This window comes from Poromitra crassiceps (genome assembly GCF_964638095.1).
Source record: "Poromitra crassiceps genome assembly, chromosome: 16".
Taxonomy (NCBI): Eukaryota; Metazoa; Chordata; class Actinopteri; order Beryciformes; family Melamphaidae; genus Poromitra; species Poromitra crassiceps.
The window spans coordinates 18,024,250-18,045,036 of NC_139645.1; the positions used below are offsets into that span (position 1 = coordinate 18,024,250).

General features: G+C 45.3%; 1 protein-coding gene across 2 annotated transcripts in view; it reads right to left on the reverse strand.

Moving 5' to 3' along the window:
* Positions 1-15,334: 15,334 nt before the first annotated feature.
* The window catches only part of large2 (LARGE xylosyl- and glucuronyltransferase 2), a 55,682-nt gene continuing 50,229 nt past the window's right edge, over positions 15,335-20,787 (reverse strand). Inside the window, exons 15-16 of one of the 2 annotated variants that reach the window (XR_014553423.1) lie at positions 16,790-19,537; positions 15,335-16,744 (exon numbers count right to left, since the gene is read on the reverse strand). Coding sequence is in view for 1 of the 2 variants with exons in the window: in XM_083652924.1 (XP_083509050.1) it covers positions 19,340-19,537 (198 nt within the window). In the remaining variant the exon portion in view is untranslated. Of the gene's footprint in view, positions 19,538-20,787 lie in introns of both variants that reach the window. The other variant, XM_083652924.1, reaches the window with a different exon arrangement.

The following is a 20,787-nucleotide window of genomic DNA, read 5'->3' on the forward strand; positions in this document are numbered from 1 at the left end:
CCTAACCCTAACCTCTCCCACCCCATGCCTAAACCTAACCTCCCCCAGACCCTAAACCTAACCTCTCCCACCTCCCACGCCTAAACCTAACCTCCCCCCAGACGCTAATGGTGAGCAGTTGACTAATGGGCGAGCAGTTAGGCTGATGGGGGAGCAGTTGCCATAAGCGTCAAAGTTGACTTCTATGGGTTTGCATTGAGTTTAGTCGGAAAGCCCAAGTCGTTTCATGGGTCGCTCAAGGGTACCATGTTAGTAACAAGTGGCGCATAAGGGACGGGACAAAGCGTCAATATGCTACGTGGTCGGAGTGAGAACGTGTTGCTCCGAAAGAAATACGCAAGGCTTCTATTTTTCACGGGTGACGGAGCAAAGCTGCAGCAAGTTGGGCGGAGCCAGGCATGAAATCAACAGGGCAGAGGTGTTTACAGCATTCAATATCAAGCCAGAGGACAAACATGTATGAGGAAAAGTTCATAATTGAAGTGAAAAACCACAAAATAATTTATGACACGACCCATCCTTTTTACAAGGACAACACCAAGCAAGTCCACCCCTCCTCTGCTTCTCCAGTTGGGAACAATGATCTTCTGCCTGTTTGTCATTGTATTTATCCCACATACAAATTGTCTTGCGCGATTTTACCGTGAGAACCTGTCGGTCTCGTCAACGGATCAAAACCGGAGAACAGCCGCAACGCAACGCAAATGCAACCAGTGCAATCCCGGCGTTACGCCCAAATTCCACTGAGTCCGGGTTCGGTCCGTCTGCGCTCCGGTATGGCTTCGGAGCCGCTACGGCTTCAGAGCCGATACGTTTCCACTCTAATCATTGTCTCAACTCCCACCTACTCCGCTGCGTTGCGTGTCTACTCCGTCCCAGCTCCGACGATCCGGAGCTCTCCGAAAAAGATACGCAAGGCTTCTATTTTTCACGGATGTCGGAGCAAAGCCGCAGCAAGTTGGGCAGAGCCAGGCATGGAGTCAACAGGGCAGAGGTGCTTACAGCATTCAAGATCAAGCCAGAGGACAAACATGTATGAGGAAAAGTGAATCATTGAAGTGGAAAACAACAAAATAATATATGACACGACACATCCTTTTTACAAGGACAATACCAAGCAAGTCCACCCCTCTGCTTCTCCAGTTGGGAACAATGATCTCTGCGGGTTTGTTGTTGTATTTATCCCACATACAAATTGTCTCGCGTGAATGCGCGCGATTTCACCGCGAGAACTTGGCGGTCTCGTCACTCCAGCTGTCTGGCGGAGCGGAGCCGTGACGTGTTGGCGGAGCACGGAGCAAAACCGGAGCACAGCCGCAACGCAATGCAAATGCACTCAGTGGAATCCCGGCGTTAGGGCCATGGACTCCCATCAATTAGCCGGTGTTTTACGGTTTGAAATGCGAGTGGCGCGCCGCACTCGCTTTACGCGCGCCGAGAGAGAGAGAGACGAATCCAAACTCCTCCCACACTGATTGTCTGGGCGAAATCCTCAGATTTCAAACTGGAAAAATATCCTTTATCACTGCACTCACGACTGGAAAATGCTACGGTGCCAGAAGAGCGCAGAGCAGTATGAAAACAAAATGAAGGCTCTACACACTTAGATCAATGTACGTTTATTTGACTGGATTACCAAGCTTGCAGTCAAATGACCTTCATGAGGGCAAAAAGTTGTTTGATCGAAAGCTTGGCACTCCAGTAAAAGAAATTGGCATTGATCTTAGCGTGCATAACCTTTCTTTTGTTGTGGAACTGGAAAACATGCCAACTTGTTTGTAAAAGTTTCTCTCATACACTACTCATATGAAAACATTTGAGGCGAGAAACCAGCCATATGAGTCTGTCTTCATTTGACGTCGACAACGGTTAGTTTAAAAGTTTGTATACGAATGTTGGGAGTTTCCAGCGGCGGTGAGTCACGCTAGCATAGCAAGAAGTTTAATTGAAATCAGTGATAGTCTTATTACAGACTGAAATTATTAATATTAAAGCAGCTACGAGCAAGATTTTCGATTGTTATTAAACAGTCTAAATTTAATATCGATGCATCACATCTTACCTGTAATAGTAGACGATACCAACGCAGAGTAGTCTCGCTTGAACCCTGAGTGAATCGGCCAGTGTTAGTCTGTCTGTGGCCAGGGCAGATCAGGAAGTGAAATGAAACGGTTTGCAGCAGCCACTTCGGCCATAACCACAAAATAACTTCCAAAAAACCTGTTAGAATATAACGAGAGATGTTCGCGAGAGTATGCATGGCGTTCTCCTTGTTTATGGTCTGTTGCTAGGCAGAGCGAACGGGGGAAGGCAGGCAGCTGCGTTTCACTTCCGGGTTTCGCTTCCGGGTTTATCCGGTCCGCCGGTAGGCAGATAGAGAGAGAGAGCCCCCTGGTGAGGCGAGGTTAGACATACACAGACTCTATAATCATCAAGAGAGCAATCTCCGATTCACACGGCTTTTGTCTCAGCTACTATTATAGGTAAGATGTGATGCATCAATATTGTAATTATAGCCTACTGTTTAATAACAATAAAAAATCTTGCTCGTAGCTGCTTTAAACAACATAGACATTAATGGACAAATAAAGTGAACGATGACTTGCCATGCAGATACTCATTCAGGGAGGATGCTTGTACTAGTAGCGTGAGTCGCCACCTCTGGAAAGTCCCGAGACTCGTACGAACTTTTAAACTAGCTGTCGTGGACGTAAAATGAATACGGCTCATGGCTCATTTCTCGCCTCAGATGTTTTCCCAAACACATTTCAGTGAACCATTTTAATAATAAGAGAACGTTTCCAATCGAGCCGCCATGTTTTTCCCCGTTTTAAATGCGAGGCTTTCGTGGTACAGGGCGTGGTTTCGTCTAAACTGGGTTGGGGAAACGACAGATGCCTCCCAGCGACTTCATCATAAAAGGATTACAGTTATCAATGGGCAGCCAAAACTCTCCCGAGATCCAGCAGTCGATAAAACAGATGACAGGACAATAAGCACCCCAGAGTGAATATGATAGATACATCACAGTTCCCTCTGCCGGGAGTCTAATCACCGTGGAGGGAGACGGAGTGCCGGGGTCCCCTTATCGAGCACATGGCACGGAGAAGAAAGAGGGGGGGGGGGGCCTGGTTATTGCCATTGATCTGTAGAGGAGGAGGAGTCCTCTGGGGCGCCGGGGGGGGGGGGGGGGGGAGTGAGTTTTTGTTTGCGGCATCGATCCTGCCTGGGCTCTGACACTAGTAATTGGCCTGTGCCCGCGCGCACCTCTGCTGCCCCGATGGCTCCGCTCGCCACCTCCCCGGGTCACACCGAGCGCAGCCGGCATCAGCCACGGGACGACCCGGATAAAAGGAACGTGGATCGGGATGGATCCTGGAAACACACTGGCTTAAAGCAGCAGTCCTGTAGATACGATCTGAATCCAGCAGTCTTATCAAGGGCAAGAAGACCGTCCCTGCTCCACTAGTTTAGATGTTGTAGATTTGCTGTTCGATTCTGGTGTCAGGTTAGGGTTAACTTAGGGTTATTCAATTGGAATGAAAAATGAAGAGCAAAACGTGGGTTCTGGTGGCTCACCTGGTATAGCACGCGTACGATAGAGTCTCGGTCCTTCGCGCGGCCGACGCGGTTTCGAATACGACCCGAGATCCTTTGCCACATGTCATCCCCTCTCTTTCCCCACCTTTCCTGTCTGTCTGCCTATTGTCCTAGCTCAAATAAAGGCAAATATGCACAAAAAAATAATCTTTAACATAACAATAATTAAGAGCAAAAACAAACTTGTTGTGTGTCTCGTGCTTTGTTTGCTTGTGTTTGATTTATCATTTTGCCTTGTGATTGATTTGTTAGTTATTATTCAATCTAGCTGGACTTATTCTGTAAAGTCCTTTGAGACGGGCAGTGATGAAGGCCTCCAGTAATAAACTTGACTTGGCAGAGAGAGCCGGACTCACCAATGTCCCTCGGGTTTCCTTTGATGCTTTGAGCTTCAGCGCTTCTGGATACTGAAACCTGCGATAAGTTCAGTTCAGACATGACAAATCCGGAAACTGTGTTTTGCAAAAAAGGGGCGGAGAACCTGGCTACCAATTCATACAGAAGCCGCAGGTAAACCTGGCTCAGAATATTAATGTCTAGGAATTGTAATTATGACGGGGTCATCCCTATGTTCCCCGGGTCCTATGTTCCCCGGGTCCTATGTTCCCCGTTTTTAACACTCTCCGTAACATTTGGGGTGTCTATCCGCTATGCCGACCACCCACAATGCCGACCTTAGGTTTAGGCGTGAGGGGTGGGAGAGGTTAGGTTTTGGGTTAGGGTCTGGGGGAGGTTAGGAAGGGTTCTATGTTCCCCGGTCCCACAAAAACGGGGAACATAGGACCCGGGGAATATAGGACCCGGGGAACATAGGTACGCTCCCATTATGACTAGCCTAGAATTAGCTTCTACGTTAGCGCATTACAACATTACATTTCTCTCCCTCAAGCGTTGCATTCAACTTGAATAGTGTGTGTGTGTGTGTGTGTGTGTGTGGGGGGGGGTGGGTTGTGGTTGTGGTTGTGTGTGTTTATGGGGATGTTTTCCATCTGATGGATGAACATAATCTATAGGGTTACCCATTCATTTCTTATGGCGGTCAGTTTTGCCCGAACGCCCAAGTTGTTACAAAGTTGACTAAACCACTCAAAATTCAATGAAAGTGGTGATTTTTTTGTATTTTTTTTTTGCAATTGTATATGTTGAAATGCATAGTGTGGAGGATATCATAAGGCCTTGAGGCAATCAAGAGCCAGTTGTGTATTGCAGGGTATACGGAGTAGGCACCTAGGCCTACTTATTTTTCCATCGGCAAGGAGTGTGAAGGAAAGCTATCTATTGTTGTTTGATTAACTGTAACCAACACCTCTCTAGGTTAGCTAATGATCCTTACTACCAGATGTCAAGCAGCACAAGTGGCAAAATGAATACTGGCTTATTTTTGGGTGAACTAAATATGCATATTTCTATTTGCATAATATGAGTATTCTTACATTCTGTTTATAACACAGGGCGTTTATCCTTTGGCTTTTAAAAAAGGGGCAGGGGGTGCATAAATTAAGAGTATATATACCCACTTTTCCAGGGCATCACTAGACCACGACAGAGAGGTGCCGCGTCTATGTGCCGACAGACCGCAGTGCCGACAGTCCGCAATGCCGATAGCCCACAAGCAGAACCAGCTGAGCGAGGCAGTGTGCAGCATGTCGGGGGACCGGCTGGAGCTAACCTCTCCCAGCCCCCACGCCTAAACCTAACCTCTCCCACTCCCCATGCCTAAACCTAACCTCCCCCAGACCCTAAACCTAACCTCTCCCACCCCCCACGCCTAAACCTAACGTTGGCATTGCGGGCTGTCGGCACTGCGGGTGGTCGGCGACAGAGAGCGATCATGTAAAAGAGGAAAGTCCTGGAAAAGTTACAGAACAAGACAGAGGAGAAGCAGGAGTTCTCTGCAGAGAGAAAGTGAGAGTGAGTATAGGTGGAGATATGGAGAGGGCTGTGATTCAGCGGGGCGTGCTGACGTGACGCATTTCTTTATGACATGAGTTTTAAGACGGACCCTAACCCTAACCTCTTTATGACATGAGTTTTAAGACGGACCCTAACCCTAACCTCTTTATGACATTTTTAAGATGGAAGACAGGAAATGACTCTGTCCCAACTGGATTTGGAAGTTGATTCGTCCACTGGGGAGCAGGAGGCTGAGGCTGCTGCTGGAGGGAAGCTTTGGGCGAGTTAAATCTTGATGTGCGATCGCTTCTACAGTTTGTTTCCTTTGGTCCCAACTGTGTTGACTTTGTAGCGTTTTTGTATTTGGTTTGTTCAGGTTAACATTGCTCAGGCAATTACAAGTGAACCAGGGCTTGTAAATAAGTCACATTACTTACTAATAAACAGCTTGTTGCTAACACTTTACAATAAGGCCTTGGCCACACTGATCCGTCAGAAAATGGACAGAACGGATAGACGGATAGATTTATGTCCATTGCATGTACAAGTAACCTACTTGTACAGCAGGTGGCGGTAAGCACCTTGAAGGTGTCAGCGACCCGCCTATAAACCGAGAGAAGAAGAAAGCTGGCGTCAGCTAGCTGTTAGCTCTGTGCGCTACGTTACTTATGTGGCAAGAAAATGCCACCGAATGACCAGATTAGATGGTGAAATCAGACGGTGACACTGACTATCACGTTGTACAACAGCGGGATGGTGTACACAGCATTAATTCTAGGCTCCTTCACTGCCTCGGCCGCCATCTTCTTTGAAAAGTTGAAACAAATCTCGGAACGCCTCCTCTCGAGACCTCGACTCTGACTGGCTAAACGGACAGTGACTATCCGACCATCCGATACGTCCATCCAGAAAAAGTTCATCCCTCTTCAACTTTCTGTCCATCAAAACGTATGCAAATTTTCTGGATACGTACGCTTCTGAGTGCTCCACGGACAGTCGGACAGCTGTCATTGAAAATGAATGGAAGTGAACAGAGAAATGAACGCACACGGACAGACACCACGGATCAGTGTGGCCAAGGCCTAAGGACACAATGCTTAATAAGCATGAACTATTTATATTATTATATTATAAAAAAAATAAACATTGCAGTAACTAACCCTTAATTAACAGTTAACTAATGTGTCTATTAGTCATTTACTAATGTTAACTAAGATATTGTGGTTGAGAGATGATGTCCCTGTGTTACCAACGGCTTGGTCGGGCGTCCACACAGGCACAATTGGCCGTGTCTGTGGGTGGGAAGCCGGATTAAGGGTATGTGTCCTGGTCACTGCACTAGCGCCTCCTCTGGTTGGTCGGCGGCCCTTGTTCGGGGGGGAGGGGAACTGGGGGGAATACCGCAATCTTCCCGTGCGCTACATCCTGCCGGTGAAACTCCTCGCTGTCAGGTAAAAAAAAAAGGCAGCTGCCGACTGCACATGAATCGGAGGAAGTTGGGGAGAAAACGGGAGAAGAAATCTGAAAAAAGTCTGAAAACATTTGATTTGTTTGCCGCTCTCTGACACAGCACATCGAGTCTCTGTCACTTTGCTGAGCATCGCTTTACTGAGCATCGCTTTACTGTGCATCGCTTTGCTGAGCATCGCTTTACTGAGCATCGCTTTGCTGAGCATTGCTGTGGGATTGTGTGCGGCTGTGGAGGCGTTTCTATTCCAGGAGATTATTATCACAATAGCTCAGTTGTGTTTTGTTGAAACTGGAGGAGGTGGATATGAGGAAATGCTTGACTTCACACTTTGTGTTTTTTTCTCTGTCTGGTGAAAGAATCCGAGTGGGAGCCCATTATTCAAACACTGCCTCTACAAAAGACAATTCAATTTCAGCCGTGGCAATAAATGTCACAGCAGAAAACAGCTGACAGAGAAGTGCTTAATGTGGTTCTGCTCTCTTGTGAATGTGTGCGTGTGCGTGTGTGCGTGCGTGTGCGTGTGTGTGTGTGTGTACTGTAGGGGGAGGGGTGGGGGGATGCACTAAAATGAACACCTGGCGATCAAACGTTAATACAGTCCTCCAGCAATTTATCTCATAGCCTTAATTGTATTTTTTTTTCTCACTTGTGCTTGGCGTAACTTACCTGTAAAGACATGGGCTTTCTATTTTCTCCTTTATTGCTTATGAAATTGGAGTGAAAATATATGTAAGTGTGTGTCTGTCCGTCGGATTCATGCATTTATAACCAAATAGGCTACCTTTTATGTCGGTGCATATAATACACATCTTGCATATTTTTACGATGACCCAGTTAAGTCTTCGTCTGTGAGAAACACTAATAAGAAGCCATGGGATGTGGTGATATTAGCGTGCGCACTGAGGCGTTTACCTCCCCTCAGCCCGCTGCGTTCACATTCTGTGTTAAGCTCCATAGTCGTATTCAGAGCCCTCTGTTTAATATTCATGCATTCGTCAACAGGATATGAAGTTGCATACAAACAGCTTATCCCCAAATAAGGCCTGAAATGAGATGTGTGCACTATTATCTGGAACGCTGTGTGCATGTGAATGACATTTACGTGAGCGCTGACTGCACTGAATCCTGCAGGTCGTGCAGGATTCTGTGCACGTTTCTCAGAGACAGAGCTGAGCTGAGGCAGAAATGACGTCAGTGTCGAGTGAAACATCAGTGGGCGGAGCTAATAAGCACATACCTGGGAAACGTCAATGGCAAAGATTTTCTTTTTTTTGCTAAACAAGCAATCAGACAACTAGCCAGATTGCTTTTTTCAAGCTATAAACATGCATAGCTTCCTCTCGCTTCCTTGAGATAACTCTTGTTATGATTTGGCGCTACACAAACACAGAGCCCCGTTTGATGAGATCCTGAGGCCATTTACACCTGGCGCTAACATGCATTTTCTGTGATCAGATTGTGTTTTATCACTTGAAAGTACAGGTGTAAACACCCCCAAAACGCATTGAAGGAGGATTGCAAATCTGATCGGCCAAACCACCTCCGGAGGTGGTCAGGGATGCATTGTGTACACATTGAACACAAGTGTAAATGCAATGTGTCCTCTCAATCTGGATACAGCAATTTCATGCGGATTGAGAGGACAACCATTTCTGCAATCAGGTTGCAATCAGATTGCAGAAAATGATGGCAAGCTGATGGCACAAAACACATGTTAACGCCAGGTGTAAATGGAATCAGGCTAATGTAGGGTTAGGGTTAGGTGTAAGTGTAAGTACAATCTGATTGCAATCTGATGGCAGAAAACACATGTTAACGCCAGGTGTAAATGGCCTTGACTCTTGAACCTACGGTTTTGAATGCCGTCATTATCTGTATGTGTGGAGAGAGTTGTGGAGCATGGAGGCCAGCAGAATTAGATTTATTCTAGGGGCTACTTATGATGTGCTGCCATCTCCCCAGAACTTAAATCAGTGGTTGGGCGAGGATGGTGCCTGCCCGTTGTGTTCTAGTGTATGTACATTGAGGCATATACTGTCAGGGTGTAAGGTCAGTCTCTCCCAGGGGCGATACACCTGGCGTCACAACCAGGTGTTGAAATGTTTGGCAGCTGCAGTTGAGGAAAAGCGGCTAGAAGTAAATTCTCTAGTTGCTAGCAAAGAGACTAGACAGATCAAATTTGTACGTGAGGGAGAAAAGATTAGACCAATTAAGGTCAGGCACAAGTTAGGGCAGCTAAGTGTAGGTGGAGCCTGGGAAATGAGGGTTGACTTGAATGAACAGCTAGTCATCCCAGCATATATAGTTAGCACCCGGCTACGTCCGGACTTGTTACTGTGGTCTGAGGTAGAGAAGAGAGTTTATTTTATCGAACTCACAGTCCCGTGGGAAGATCGAGTTGAGGAGGCTTATGAGCGCAAGAAAGCTAGGTATGCTGAAATGGCAGCAGAGGCAGAGCAGCGAGGTTGGAGGGTTCGAGTGCGGCCTGTAGAGGTGGGCTGCCGTGGTTTTGTGGCAAAGTCCGTTATTGCCTTACTAACTGAGTTGGGCATTCGGGGACGGAGCCTGAAACTTGCGGTTAGCAACATGTCTCAGGCAGCAGAACGAGCAAGTGAATGGCTGTGGATAAGGAGGAAACATGCTAGCTGGGGAGCTCGCTAAGGTCAGATTGATTGTTTGTTGTTGGTCATGATTAACGGTCCGCATCAACAGGGCTGAATCATTGACAGTAGTGGTGTAGTTAGGGATTGTTTGTTGTTGGTCATGATTAACGGTCCGCATCAACAGGGCTGAATCATTGACGGTGGTGGTGTAGTTAGGGATTGTTTGTTGGTCATGATTAACGGTCCGCATCAACAGGGCTGAATCATTGACAGTGGTGGTGTAGTTAGGGATTGTTTGTTGTTGGTCATGATGAACGGTCCGCATCAACAGGGCTGAATCATTGACAGTGGTGGTGTAGTCAGGAATGTCATACCGAACCGACCTGGATAGCTAGGCTTAGATAGTGAGGTAATATGCAGTTGTGCGGTGGTAGCATGGAGGGGGGTGTTTCCAGGACGCTGGATTACACCGTTAAGCCTTCTTGAGGTGTCGTGGGCCTAATTTAACGAAACGTCGGTGAAGGCCCACTTGCCCACTTGAAAACCCCAATGACATGCTTCATACTGCTGTTGGCTAGGGTAGGTAACTGGTGATTTGTGTCTTGTTTATTAGTTTGTTAGCTTGTTAGCTTGTTTTATTCTGGATTGGGCTTCTAAATGTGTTTTTCCTCGGATTTTGGCACAAGGGATAGTAACATCTTGTCCTGTGTATTAATTAATAATGTATTGTAGGTGGAGAGATAACAGAGCAATATGATCAAAACAGTCGTTCTACATTCTCTAACTAATTGTGTTAACTTTTTTGTGGTCCCTGGAGCCCACGTTAAGAGACACCGCGCCAGGTGATGCAGAGACTCATCTTCATAGGTTGGACCATGCTAATTGATTACTTCACACACTGTATGGGGGTTCTACTGCCTTTCCGACATGCTGCCACTCCGAACGTTAACTTCCATTATTCGGACTGGCGGTCGTTCACCTTAGAAGCCGCAATGCCGACCTTAGGTTTAGGCGTGGGGGTGGGAGAGGTTAGGTTTTGGGTTAGGGTCTGGGGGAGGTTAGGTTTAGGCATGGGGGGAGGTTAGGTTTGGCGTGGGGGCTGGGAGAGGTTAGTGAAAAACGGGGAATATAGACCCCCTTTCTGAGTGCCGATATTTCGGAGTGGCAGAACGTCGGAGTGGCAGCACGTCGGAGTGGCAGCATGTAACCCACTGTATGCTAAAGAGCTAGCATGCGCAGTAGACAGAGCTGTCCAACACAGAGATGAAACCTCTTGTCCAGGGACGCTGGAACTCCTTTTAAGCAGGGGGTGCTGCAAGTAAGGGACTCAGTGGCGCCCGCAAGAAGACAAAAAAACATTTTTTTGGACGTTTGGATTTTTTTTTGCCATATTTAGAGGAATATCTCATTTTAAATTAACATTAGGATTATACTGTTGTGATGTCATTATTCAGCATTTTCTCCTTTTCTCACTCACTTTCATGTCACCACCTGCTCTCCCTTTAGGTCGTTCTACACTACAACAGACAGCAACAGTGGCAGAAACACTGAACTTATTATTATAATAATATTGTTATAATATTATTAAAACCAAACATCAAATAACATCTCCACCCTCTTTGCTTTGCTCGTCTTCAACTAAACCCTAAATATTGTAGTATAAAGCATATGAAACACATTTTAATCATATATATTTTTTTTTTTATTGACGTTGCAATTCCAATCTAAAACAGCAGAGGCTGCTGCAGCACCCGAAGCACCCCCACTTCCCGCGGCCTTGCTCTCATCAGATAACGGGCCCCAACAAGTCAGTCTAGTGCGAACAGGATGCTTCTCTCCTCCAGAGCACCTCTTGCCTGACAAATGTTTATAGCCTACTAAAACTCTAATTGGCCTGATTTTCTAAAGCTAAGTGCACTTACAAGTCCATTTCCTCTCTGAGGAAGGCACGCAGCCAGCACAGGTCGCTGTTACATTATTTGCACGCCTCATCATTTATTTTAGGCATAAATTAATGTGGCATTAACTCATTGAGTGCCAGCCACTTTTGGAGAACGGACGCTCCCAGTGCCAGAGTTTTCAGAGCGTTTTCAGTGATTTCTCGAGGCCCACAGAATATTGTGTGATATTACTATGTAAACACCGAACACGCAAAAAGAACAAGGAGACTCTATTGTATCATCAGCAAAAAAAAGTTTATTGATACCATTTCCGTTCTTTAGTTATGAGCCGGAGAAGATAGGTTGTTTTCAGCGTTTTCAGGCATTTCAAATTATAAGCTGAGATATTCAGCCTTTTGTGAAATGCAGCATTTCAAGCACATTCACTGACTCTAGATAATATTTTCTGATGTAGTGATGTGGTGTAGTTGTGTCCTGCCCTGCGTGCAAACCCCCCCCCCCCTCAGCTGAAAACTCCTCCCCACACTAGTAACACACAGCCTCGCACCAAGCGTCTATTTTCTGGCTTTTGGTGCGCCGCCTCCCAGGCAGCGCAACATGGAGAAGCCACACGCGGACTGCAGTGAAAGGTTTGGCTTTTCAGTGTCGCGCTGCTGCTTTTCTAGCGGCTAATCATGTGGAGAAACTATGCTGACAGACAGACAGAGGCGGAAGGGCTTAGTTGTGTGCGCGGATTGACTGTGTTCGCACGCACCGTCAGTTGCAGCCAGAACAATCTACAAGGCTCTGGACTGCAGCATGAGCGGGTTCTCTTTGATCACGGCTATTTCAGGCTGTGTATTCCTGGCATTTCTGTAATCTGGAGAGCACTGTCGCCACCTAAGGGTTCTGTAAAATAGGTTATAGACCTCCAATAGCTACAATAGTTGTACAGGAGCTGCGGAAGGCTTTGATCGACGTCCCACCGTCAAAAAAACGCATTGGACGTCGAAAGACGTCCGTGGCACTCTACGTCACTATTTAATTGGACGTCGAAAGACGTCCATGGCACTCAATGAGTTAATGTAGAACTCTCTGAAATGATCCTGAAACTGTTGAGAACACTGATGATTTCCATACACAAGGGCTTGGTTGGCCTAGATGTAGAGAGGCGCCTCAGATCCCTGGCAGCTGAACACAGACAATGCAGAGAGGCGCCTCAGATCCCTGGCAGCTGAACACAGATTATGGTTACATATTGTTGTCAAACTGTGCTAATTGCTTTGCACACTGCTTTTCTTATTAGACCCAATTAGCCCATTGCATACGTTTAGTGTGTGTGTGTGTGTGTGTGTGTGTGTGTGTGTGTGTGTGTGTGTGTGTGTGTGTGTGTGCGTGCGTGCGTGCATATAAAAAGCATAAGCATATAAGCTAAAGGACAAATTCTAAGTTTCTGTGTTTAAATTGAGCAATGAGACTCTCTTCTTCACCATGTATTTGAATCAAGTGGAAATTAAAAAATCTGTGTCATTTTTCTTGCTATCAGGACTGAACATGTATGCTGTATGCGAAACCCCTGGATTGTGTCGAAGCTGAAGGGTCCAACTGGGCTGGGTGCGTATCGGTACTTGCTGCCTTAGTTAGGTATATTTGAGGTATTAGTTTTAAGGCGTCGACTGAAATAATCCAGTTCCAGTACCAAATATTATCGAAACTTCTCCAGTCAAACGATACCTGCATTCGATCCTTCTTGTACAGAGATTTAGAGAGAGAAAATAATACTTTGCCGCTTTTCAACTTGCTTTGTGTGTGTGAGTGTGTGTGTGTATATATATGAATATATATATATATACATATATATACACACACACATATACACACACACACACACATATATATATATCAAGGGAAAAGTACTCGTGCACAATCCAAGCAGGGAGGTGCTGGTCACAGCAAGCAGGATCAAAATACCATAAAAACAGTCTCTACAGGAATAAGTCCATATGAAGTTGACCGCACACTCCAGAAGAACAGGGTGACCAAAGCTGTATCAAATAATCATATTTATTTTATGAAGAACAACGCGTTTCGCAGGCTTGCTGCTTCATCAGGTTCATAGTAAAAGTGCAGTGATTACAAACACCTTTGTAAGGTGTGTTTTATTGTGTAGCCTAAACCTGTGTTTCCTCATTTAATTGCTTAATTGACCTGTTCATTGAGGGGCGGGCCGTTCTGTCACACGGCCTGCTACTAAGGTGTTTGTAATCACTGCACTTTTACTATGAACCTGATGAAGCAGCAAGCCTGCGAAATGCGTTGTTCTTCATAAAATAAATATGATTATTTAATACAGCTTTGGTCACCCTGTTCTTCTGGGGCCGGTTGCACCAACTGGTCTTACACTGGTCTTAAGCTAAGTTGGTCGTAACTTTACGACCTAACAGCTACGCCGGTTGCACCAAGACGGCTTAAGCCTTATTTTCACTAAGACCAGGCGTAACTCCTACGCCTGGTCAGGAGGAGGCGTAGAGCCTGCCTGTAACAGAGATCTCGGCGGAGACCTTTTTGACCGTCATCGTCGTAACACCGCCAGTTCGCCGTCTTTGAAAGCACGACGTTAGATTATAACTAACTAGTTGTGTGGCTTAGCCTTCCAAAATGTTGCCGTTAGTTTTTTAGAATTTAATACATAGAATTGGGAACGTTACATTCAATTTCATTCAGACTGTCTTTCTGGCTCAATCGCCGCCATTTTTCCCCCGGAGCGAGGGAGGGGGAGAGGAGGGAGGGTGTTTTACAGTAGTGGCTGAGAGAGCGTAGTGGCACAGTGCTCCAAGCAGGTCGCGAGGGACATTTTTTGCAACATCATCCAATCAGGGTGCATTCCCTGGCAATTCACATGGACGCGCATTGCTACGACCAGCATAGTTAAGACCAGACATAAGCCGTGTTGGTGCAACAGGCGTAAGTCCATGGTCTTAACTAAGACCGACGTAGGAGTTACGACCAGGCATAGTTAAGACCAGTTGGTGCAACCGGCCCCTGGAGTGTGCGGTCAACTTCATATGGACTTGTTCCTGTATAGACTGTTTTTATGGTATATACATTATATATATATATATATATATATATATATATATATATATATATATATATATATATATATATATATATATATATATATATATATATATGTGGAACTTGACAACTTTAATTTGTTATCTCCTGCAGCACAGAATACAACGCCAGGAGCAAAAGTTCCGCTGTATATGGCAGGCATTCATTAATTCGCTGAGAAAATCGACCAAAGGGAACAATACAGAAGTGGGTATGTGTGCATACTGATCAGCAAAACAGTTCCGGACAAGCAAGAGTCCAAAGCAACATTTTGTGCTGCAAACAGACTGCAGGGCAAATTATGTGCCTAAAAAAAATCATTTGGATTTGCATTTGTACATGAGCAGAGCTATCAGGGGATCTTTTGTCTTCATCCAAAAAAACATGATTTGTATTGGAAAATGGAAATGTTCACTGGACCAATTACGCACATGGCAGACTCGCACAGGATTAAAGCCACTGACCTCAGCAGATATAAATTGATAGACACCCCAAGGCATGGGTCAAAATTAAGAAATTCCTTGCGGTCGCTGTGAGCCCAGTAAGAACATCTTGGTTTGGTCGGACAACGAAATGGAAAGAACCGCTTCCAGCTGCTGCCCGTTTTCTCCATCCTTCCAACACCGCATTACCAATTCAATGACATTTACCCGGGAGGGGGGGGGGGGAAATAGCCCAGACAAAATGATAAAAAAGGGCAAATTTATTTAAAGCACTTACATAGAAAAATATGATTGATTTGAATCAACAATAATAAATAGAGTGCCTGACTATCCCCAGGCCCCATCGGTACAACAGTACAATCAATATCCAGTTTCACAATACAGCAAAGGCACTAGCATTCACCGCAATCACCACAGTCGATGGAGGAGGTGGAGGGGGGGCAGGGGGGGGGGGGAAGGGGCGGGGGCACAATCACACAGACCGGGCGTTCACCGGGCCAGAACAAAATGTCGGCATTGTACGTTTGTGGAATCCACGGAAATGTCAAATATGAACAATTTCCCAACCAAAATACGTTGCATATCACGTCTCACAGGCCATAACCCTGACCGGAACCAAGTTGCTTTAGTTAAAGGCAGTGAGCTTTTCAAAATTAACCGCGGTTTTATATCAAATTCACGTCGAGATTGTAGACATAAAATGTCACGTTTTAGAAATGTATTTTGCCTACGTTTTGTACTGTGAAAATGCCAATGTTTTATTCTGGCAGTCAGATTGCCTCAGCACCGTCACACACACTATCACACATCACAGACTCCCACGACGAACCCCACCCGCACTATCACACATCACAGACTCCCACGACGAACCCCACCCGCACTATCACACATCAGAGTCGCACGAACCCCACCCGCACTATCACACATCAGAGTCGCACGAACCCCACCCGCAGCACTGCGCTTCTGAGCCCTTCTTACTCCTTTGCTCTGGGTGGATATTATAGTGACTATTATACTGAAACCATTCTTCCCTACTGGCCTGTAGTCCAAATGCAGGAACAGATCGAGACCAAAAAAGGGACACACTGTGGTAGGACCGGACAATATCGTTGAAATCAATATCACGATAATCACAAGGATTTTCTTTCCCAATATTGATATAGGTTATATCACGAGTTAGATACAGCCGGTCTGTGTGGGAATGCCTGCAAAACGTTACTTCCGGTAGCGTTGTGTCGGTAGGACCGTGGGGTAAAACCAATATCTCAATGATCTGACTCACCACCAGCATAAGGTGCTGCGGTTCTACACTACAGGATTGGGGATTCAAGAGTAGGTCTGTTCCGATGTACGTTTACTGCGGGGGTTGAATCCCCCGATTCTGTCTGCCTGGGCTGGGCTAGCAGCTAAATGCTAACTCTGCTGCCTGGGAAGAACGGGAGGATTTCACAAACGCTGACACCGCCCGAATGTATGGCTCGCGTATGCAAAATCGCATGTTAGGCTAAATAATAAAATGTATGTTCATCCAATTGAACCTAATGGTAATGTCACGTGTGATGAAATATTCAAATAATATTCCTACCATGCCTCATTTTGTCTCCGTTTTTTAAGTGAAATTTGCTTGTGTAACCAAGTGAATCAGAGTCCTCGTGAGTCCCAGAGTGTTAGCAAGTTGGTTAATAAACTCACTCCCCAGCATCAAGTCCTGTTAACCAGCTCCACCAAGGGAGCTACCTCCCAGCATCAAGTCCTGTTAACCAGCTCCACCAAGGGAGCTACCTCTCTGGGTGGAGCGGTTAGCGTGTGCACTTTGAGAGCGTGGTCTCAAATGCCGCCTCCCACTTGTTAACATCAATTTTTGACAGAAGAATCGTGCCACGATATCCACAAATCACAATATCATAACGATATGATTCCACCGAAAGATGATAAATGATCACATTGAATTATCGCCCGGCCCTACACTGCAGTGGATTATTTTTTATATGTTTTTACAGAAATGAAAGGGAGAACGATGAATGGTGAAAGGACAAGAAAATAAAACAATGAATGAGATTACGATGAATAAGCACATGACAGAAAATGGGGTGGTGCATGGGTGGAGTGGGACAGTAGATGGCACCTACATCCTGTGGATCAGACACATTATGGATGTTATGGCACACAAAAAAATCAGAAATAAAGCTCTCGCCTTTCACCGCAGTACAGCAGTCTCAATAATTCAGAGTTGGAAACAGGTTTAACAACTCCATTGTCTGGTTTCAACGTTGGTCATGCCAAATGGTCCCAATCACTAATGTATACATTCTCATTGTAAGAGTTTTGCTTCTGGGGAGAAGTGGCAGGTGAATAGGTTTCTCTTTCTCAGACTCCAGCCAGAAATCTCCACTTCAGTAGCACTTACAAACACAAAACTTTACAGTTTTATTCCCATCTATATTCTGGAGTTGTTGTTTTTTGCAGAGGGGTTTGTTTAATTTTAATTTATTTATCCTGGTTGCTGCTCCACCCTCTGCCGATCTGGGGAGAGCCGAAAACTGGCTCCATGCTTCCTCCGAGACATGGGCAGTTAGCCAGCCGCTTCTTTTCACCTGACAGGGGAAGCTTCACCGGTAGGACATAGCACGTGGGAGGATCACGCTATTCCAACGAGTTCCCCTCCCTCCGAACAGGCGCCCTTAATGACCAGAGGAGGCACCACATCAGCAACCAGGATATTGCATGTTTTGGTGAAGGGGGTTCCTATATGAAGGAAACCTCCCGGGAGGCACGGGGAGAACATGCAAACTCCACACAGAAAGGCCCTTTTGACGACCCACCCGGGCGGTGGGCACTCGAGGACATGCGGACGGGCACGCATTCCTTCAGCGTTCCTGTTTATCGTTCATAACCTGACTTATATAACATGTTATTCCTAAAAACAAGGCGATTTCTTTCTTCTTCTTCTTTTTTTTTATGTCAACAAAATGAAACAAGACTTTTGAAGCTGGCTTTATCCAATGTTCAGATTTCTGTTCTGCAAATGTATGTAAATTTGAACATATTTAAGTACATAATGCATCATTTGCATATTTAAACATAAGATTTCAGAAAACTTGTAATACAAAAAGCAATTGATGTAGGGTCATCAACTGGGGAAGTTTCATGGTGATATCTATTAGTTAAAAATGTTCACCTGTTCCCCTGCCATGTCTCGCCTTAAGAGGGATGAATGATCGATCGAAATAAAATTAATTAATTCCAGAGTTCCTTTCTATTCTCTAATGGGAAATGAAAACATGTAGTGCAATTTAGATGCAAGCAAATATACGTAACATGTCATCAGTGTGATCAGGATGAAATGACAGGGTGACACGAGCACTAAGTATGTTGACAACATGCCACATGATGCAGCTGTTTCAGTCGTGCACACACACTCACACACACACACACACACACTCACGCACACACACACAAACAAATATGCGTGCACATACACACAAAAAGCTCATCCTTCCAAGAAAATCTCCATCACAGGAATTCTTCTCCAATAATTTCAAACTGGGACATGATATATTTTCTTTTCAAAAGGGGTCAGAAAATATAGAAAAGAAAAAATAAAGTAATTCTTGTGTAACGTTGTAATCAAAACATTGTATATAGCAACAATGTTCAGTATTCATTGGTAATCATTTACATTGAAAAGAAAATCTCCTTAAATATCTTATTAAATATCATGGAAAAATGATAAGGCTTCAATGTTCCTCCAGTTCGACTGGCCTCCACAAATCTGACTCAAATGTTTCCCCCTTGCGAGACTCCTCTCTTCAATTTAGAATTTGTATTCCGATTTTCCCAAAATGACGTGCGGTCCCCAACGCTTCGTGTCCTTGAGCTAAATGTCCGGCTGTCCGTGCGGACGGATCGGTTCAACGTGTCTTCTGGAAAAAAAGCCCTGATTGTCACAACAAATCATATCAATATGGTTGTTACTTCCCCATCCTTAAAGCTAGTCTGATTAGCATCCGACAGTCAACAATCATCCCCTCCTGAAGGACGTTCTGCCAAGTGAATCCTGTGGTTAGGAACTCGGCTGTCATTCTGTCCGGTTTGGTTTTCATCTCTGCTGTATATCCCGTCCGCGGTCACCTTGAAGTGGAGTTGACTGGAGAACTAACGCGCGGCGTCGGCCCCCCCGAGACTGTTCAAAGGGGCTTTAAAGCATTACCGTGTCATATTCACACGCAGCAGCAAGGGGGCGGCAGAGAAAAAGCCCTGATCGCACAGCCGCTGCAGTACTCCCAGTACACCACAAAGAGGTCCCCGCTGGCTCTCAGGAGTCTGGGCCGTTTAGATGTTCCTCTGGGCCGTGAGGTACTTGAGGGCAGCCGAGCCGTACTTCCTGGACAGGTCTTGGTGGAACTCGTCCTTCAGGGTGCTCAGGCAGTTGCGGTAGCTGGGGCTGGAGCGGAACTTGGAGATGTCGAAGCTGGGAGCGTGGGGCATGTGGATCATGAAGGCGTTGGGGAGGACCATCATGTCATACTCCTGAGAAGACAAAAATATAAATAAATAAATGAAGACAGGTAGACAGCAAATGGGACATTTATTCAATGTCGACGCAAACACATGAACAGACGCTGTTTCGCGGCGCGAATGAGGCGAATTCCGCGAATAATTCACGTGGTCAACCTCGAGCGAGTGTAGCTTTTTCTCACCTTGGTGTGAATGCACCTTAAGGCTTATGCGCAGCACCAAAGTCGTTTTGGGCACCAGCTAAGCCGATTGAATATAAAATCAATGTGGAGAGCATCAAAACTAACTCAATGACTTTTCCCACATCTAATGGTTGTAGTTGGTCCACAGTGGACTTCTTCTTCTGTCTTTAAAGGAAGGCTTTGCTGATTTTCAACCTGCTTTACCTCTCTTCATGTTTTCCTGCACCCTCCGCAGTTTATTCCAGGTACTTCCGTCTCAGAATGACGCAAAACACGTCATTCTGAGACGGAGGTGAACAGATGTTCTGCTCGAGGGCGGCTGTTCAAAATACAGATTGTTTATTTATTCATTTTTTCTGTACGCGCACGTCCATGGAGAATCGCATGGAGAGCCTTAACAAGCATTACTGACCCATACCAGCTAGCGGATGCAGACTTTCTGAAAGCAGACGAACGAGGAACGAAGAATCTCTGAACACACAAAAATATTGACGAAATATTTACAACATGTAAAAAAAACTCATTCGATTTTCACATGGAAGATGCTGATAATTGAACACACAAAAATCTGAACACAAAAATATTGACAAAATATTGACAACAGATATATATATCTGTTGTAAATATATATATATATATCATCTCGACCGATGTTAGCAATTTAATGAACGAGGATTTCTCAGTGCACAAAACATCAAGAGAAGGTAAACATTATTATTATTAAAATTATTATTATTATTTATTTATTTTTACAAAGTTTTCTTCAGGGAGGACCCCCAATCCCCCACCAAATACATCATCCTGCTGTACCGTCTAGGAGGCCGAAATATACATTCCAACAAATAAAGCTAAAACAGATTTGTGAACAATATGATCAAATAAAACTGCCGTCCTCCATGACAGATATTCCATTTAATTGGTTTAGACTTTTGAATGACCCCCCCCCCCCCCCCCTTTGTGTCCCGCCCCAGAAACCCAACAGAAAATCCAAGGAAAAACATGTCACAGCTCCGCCCACACTGTTTGATTGATGTGGTGGAAAAGTCTGTAATACTAAAAAGAGACTTGGAGACCTTCTGT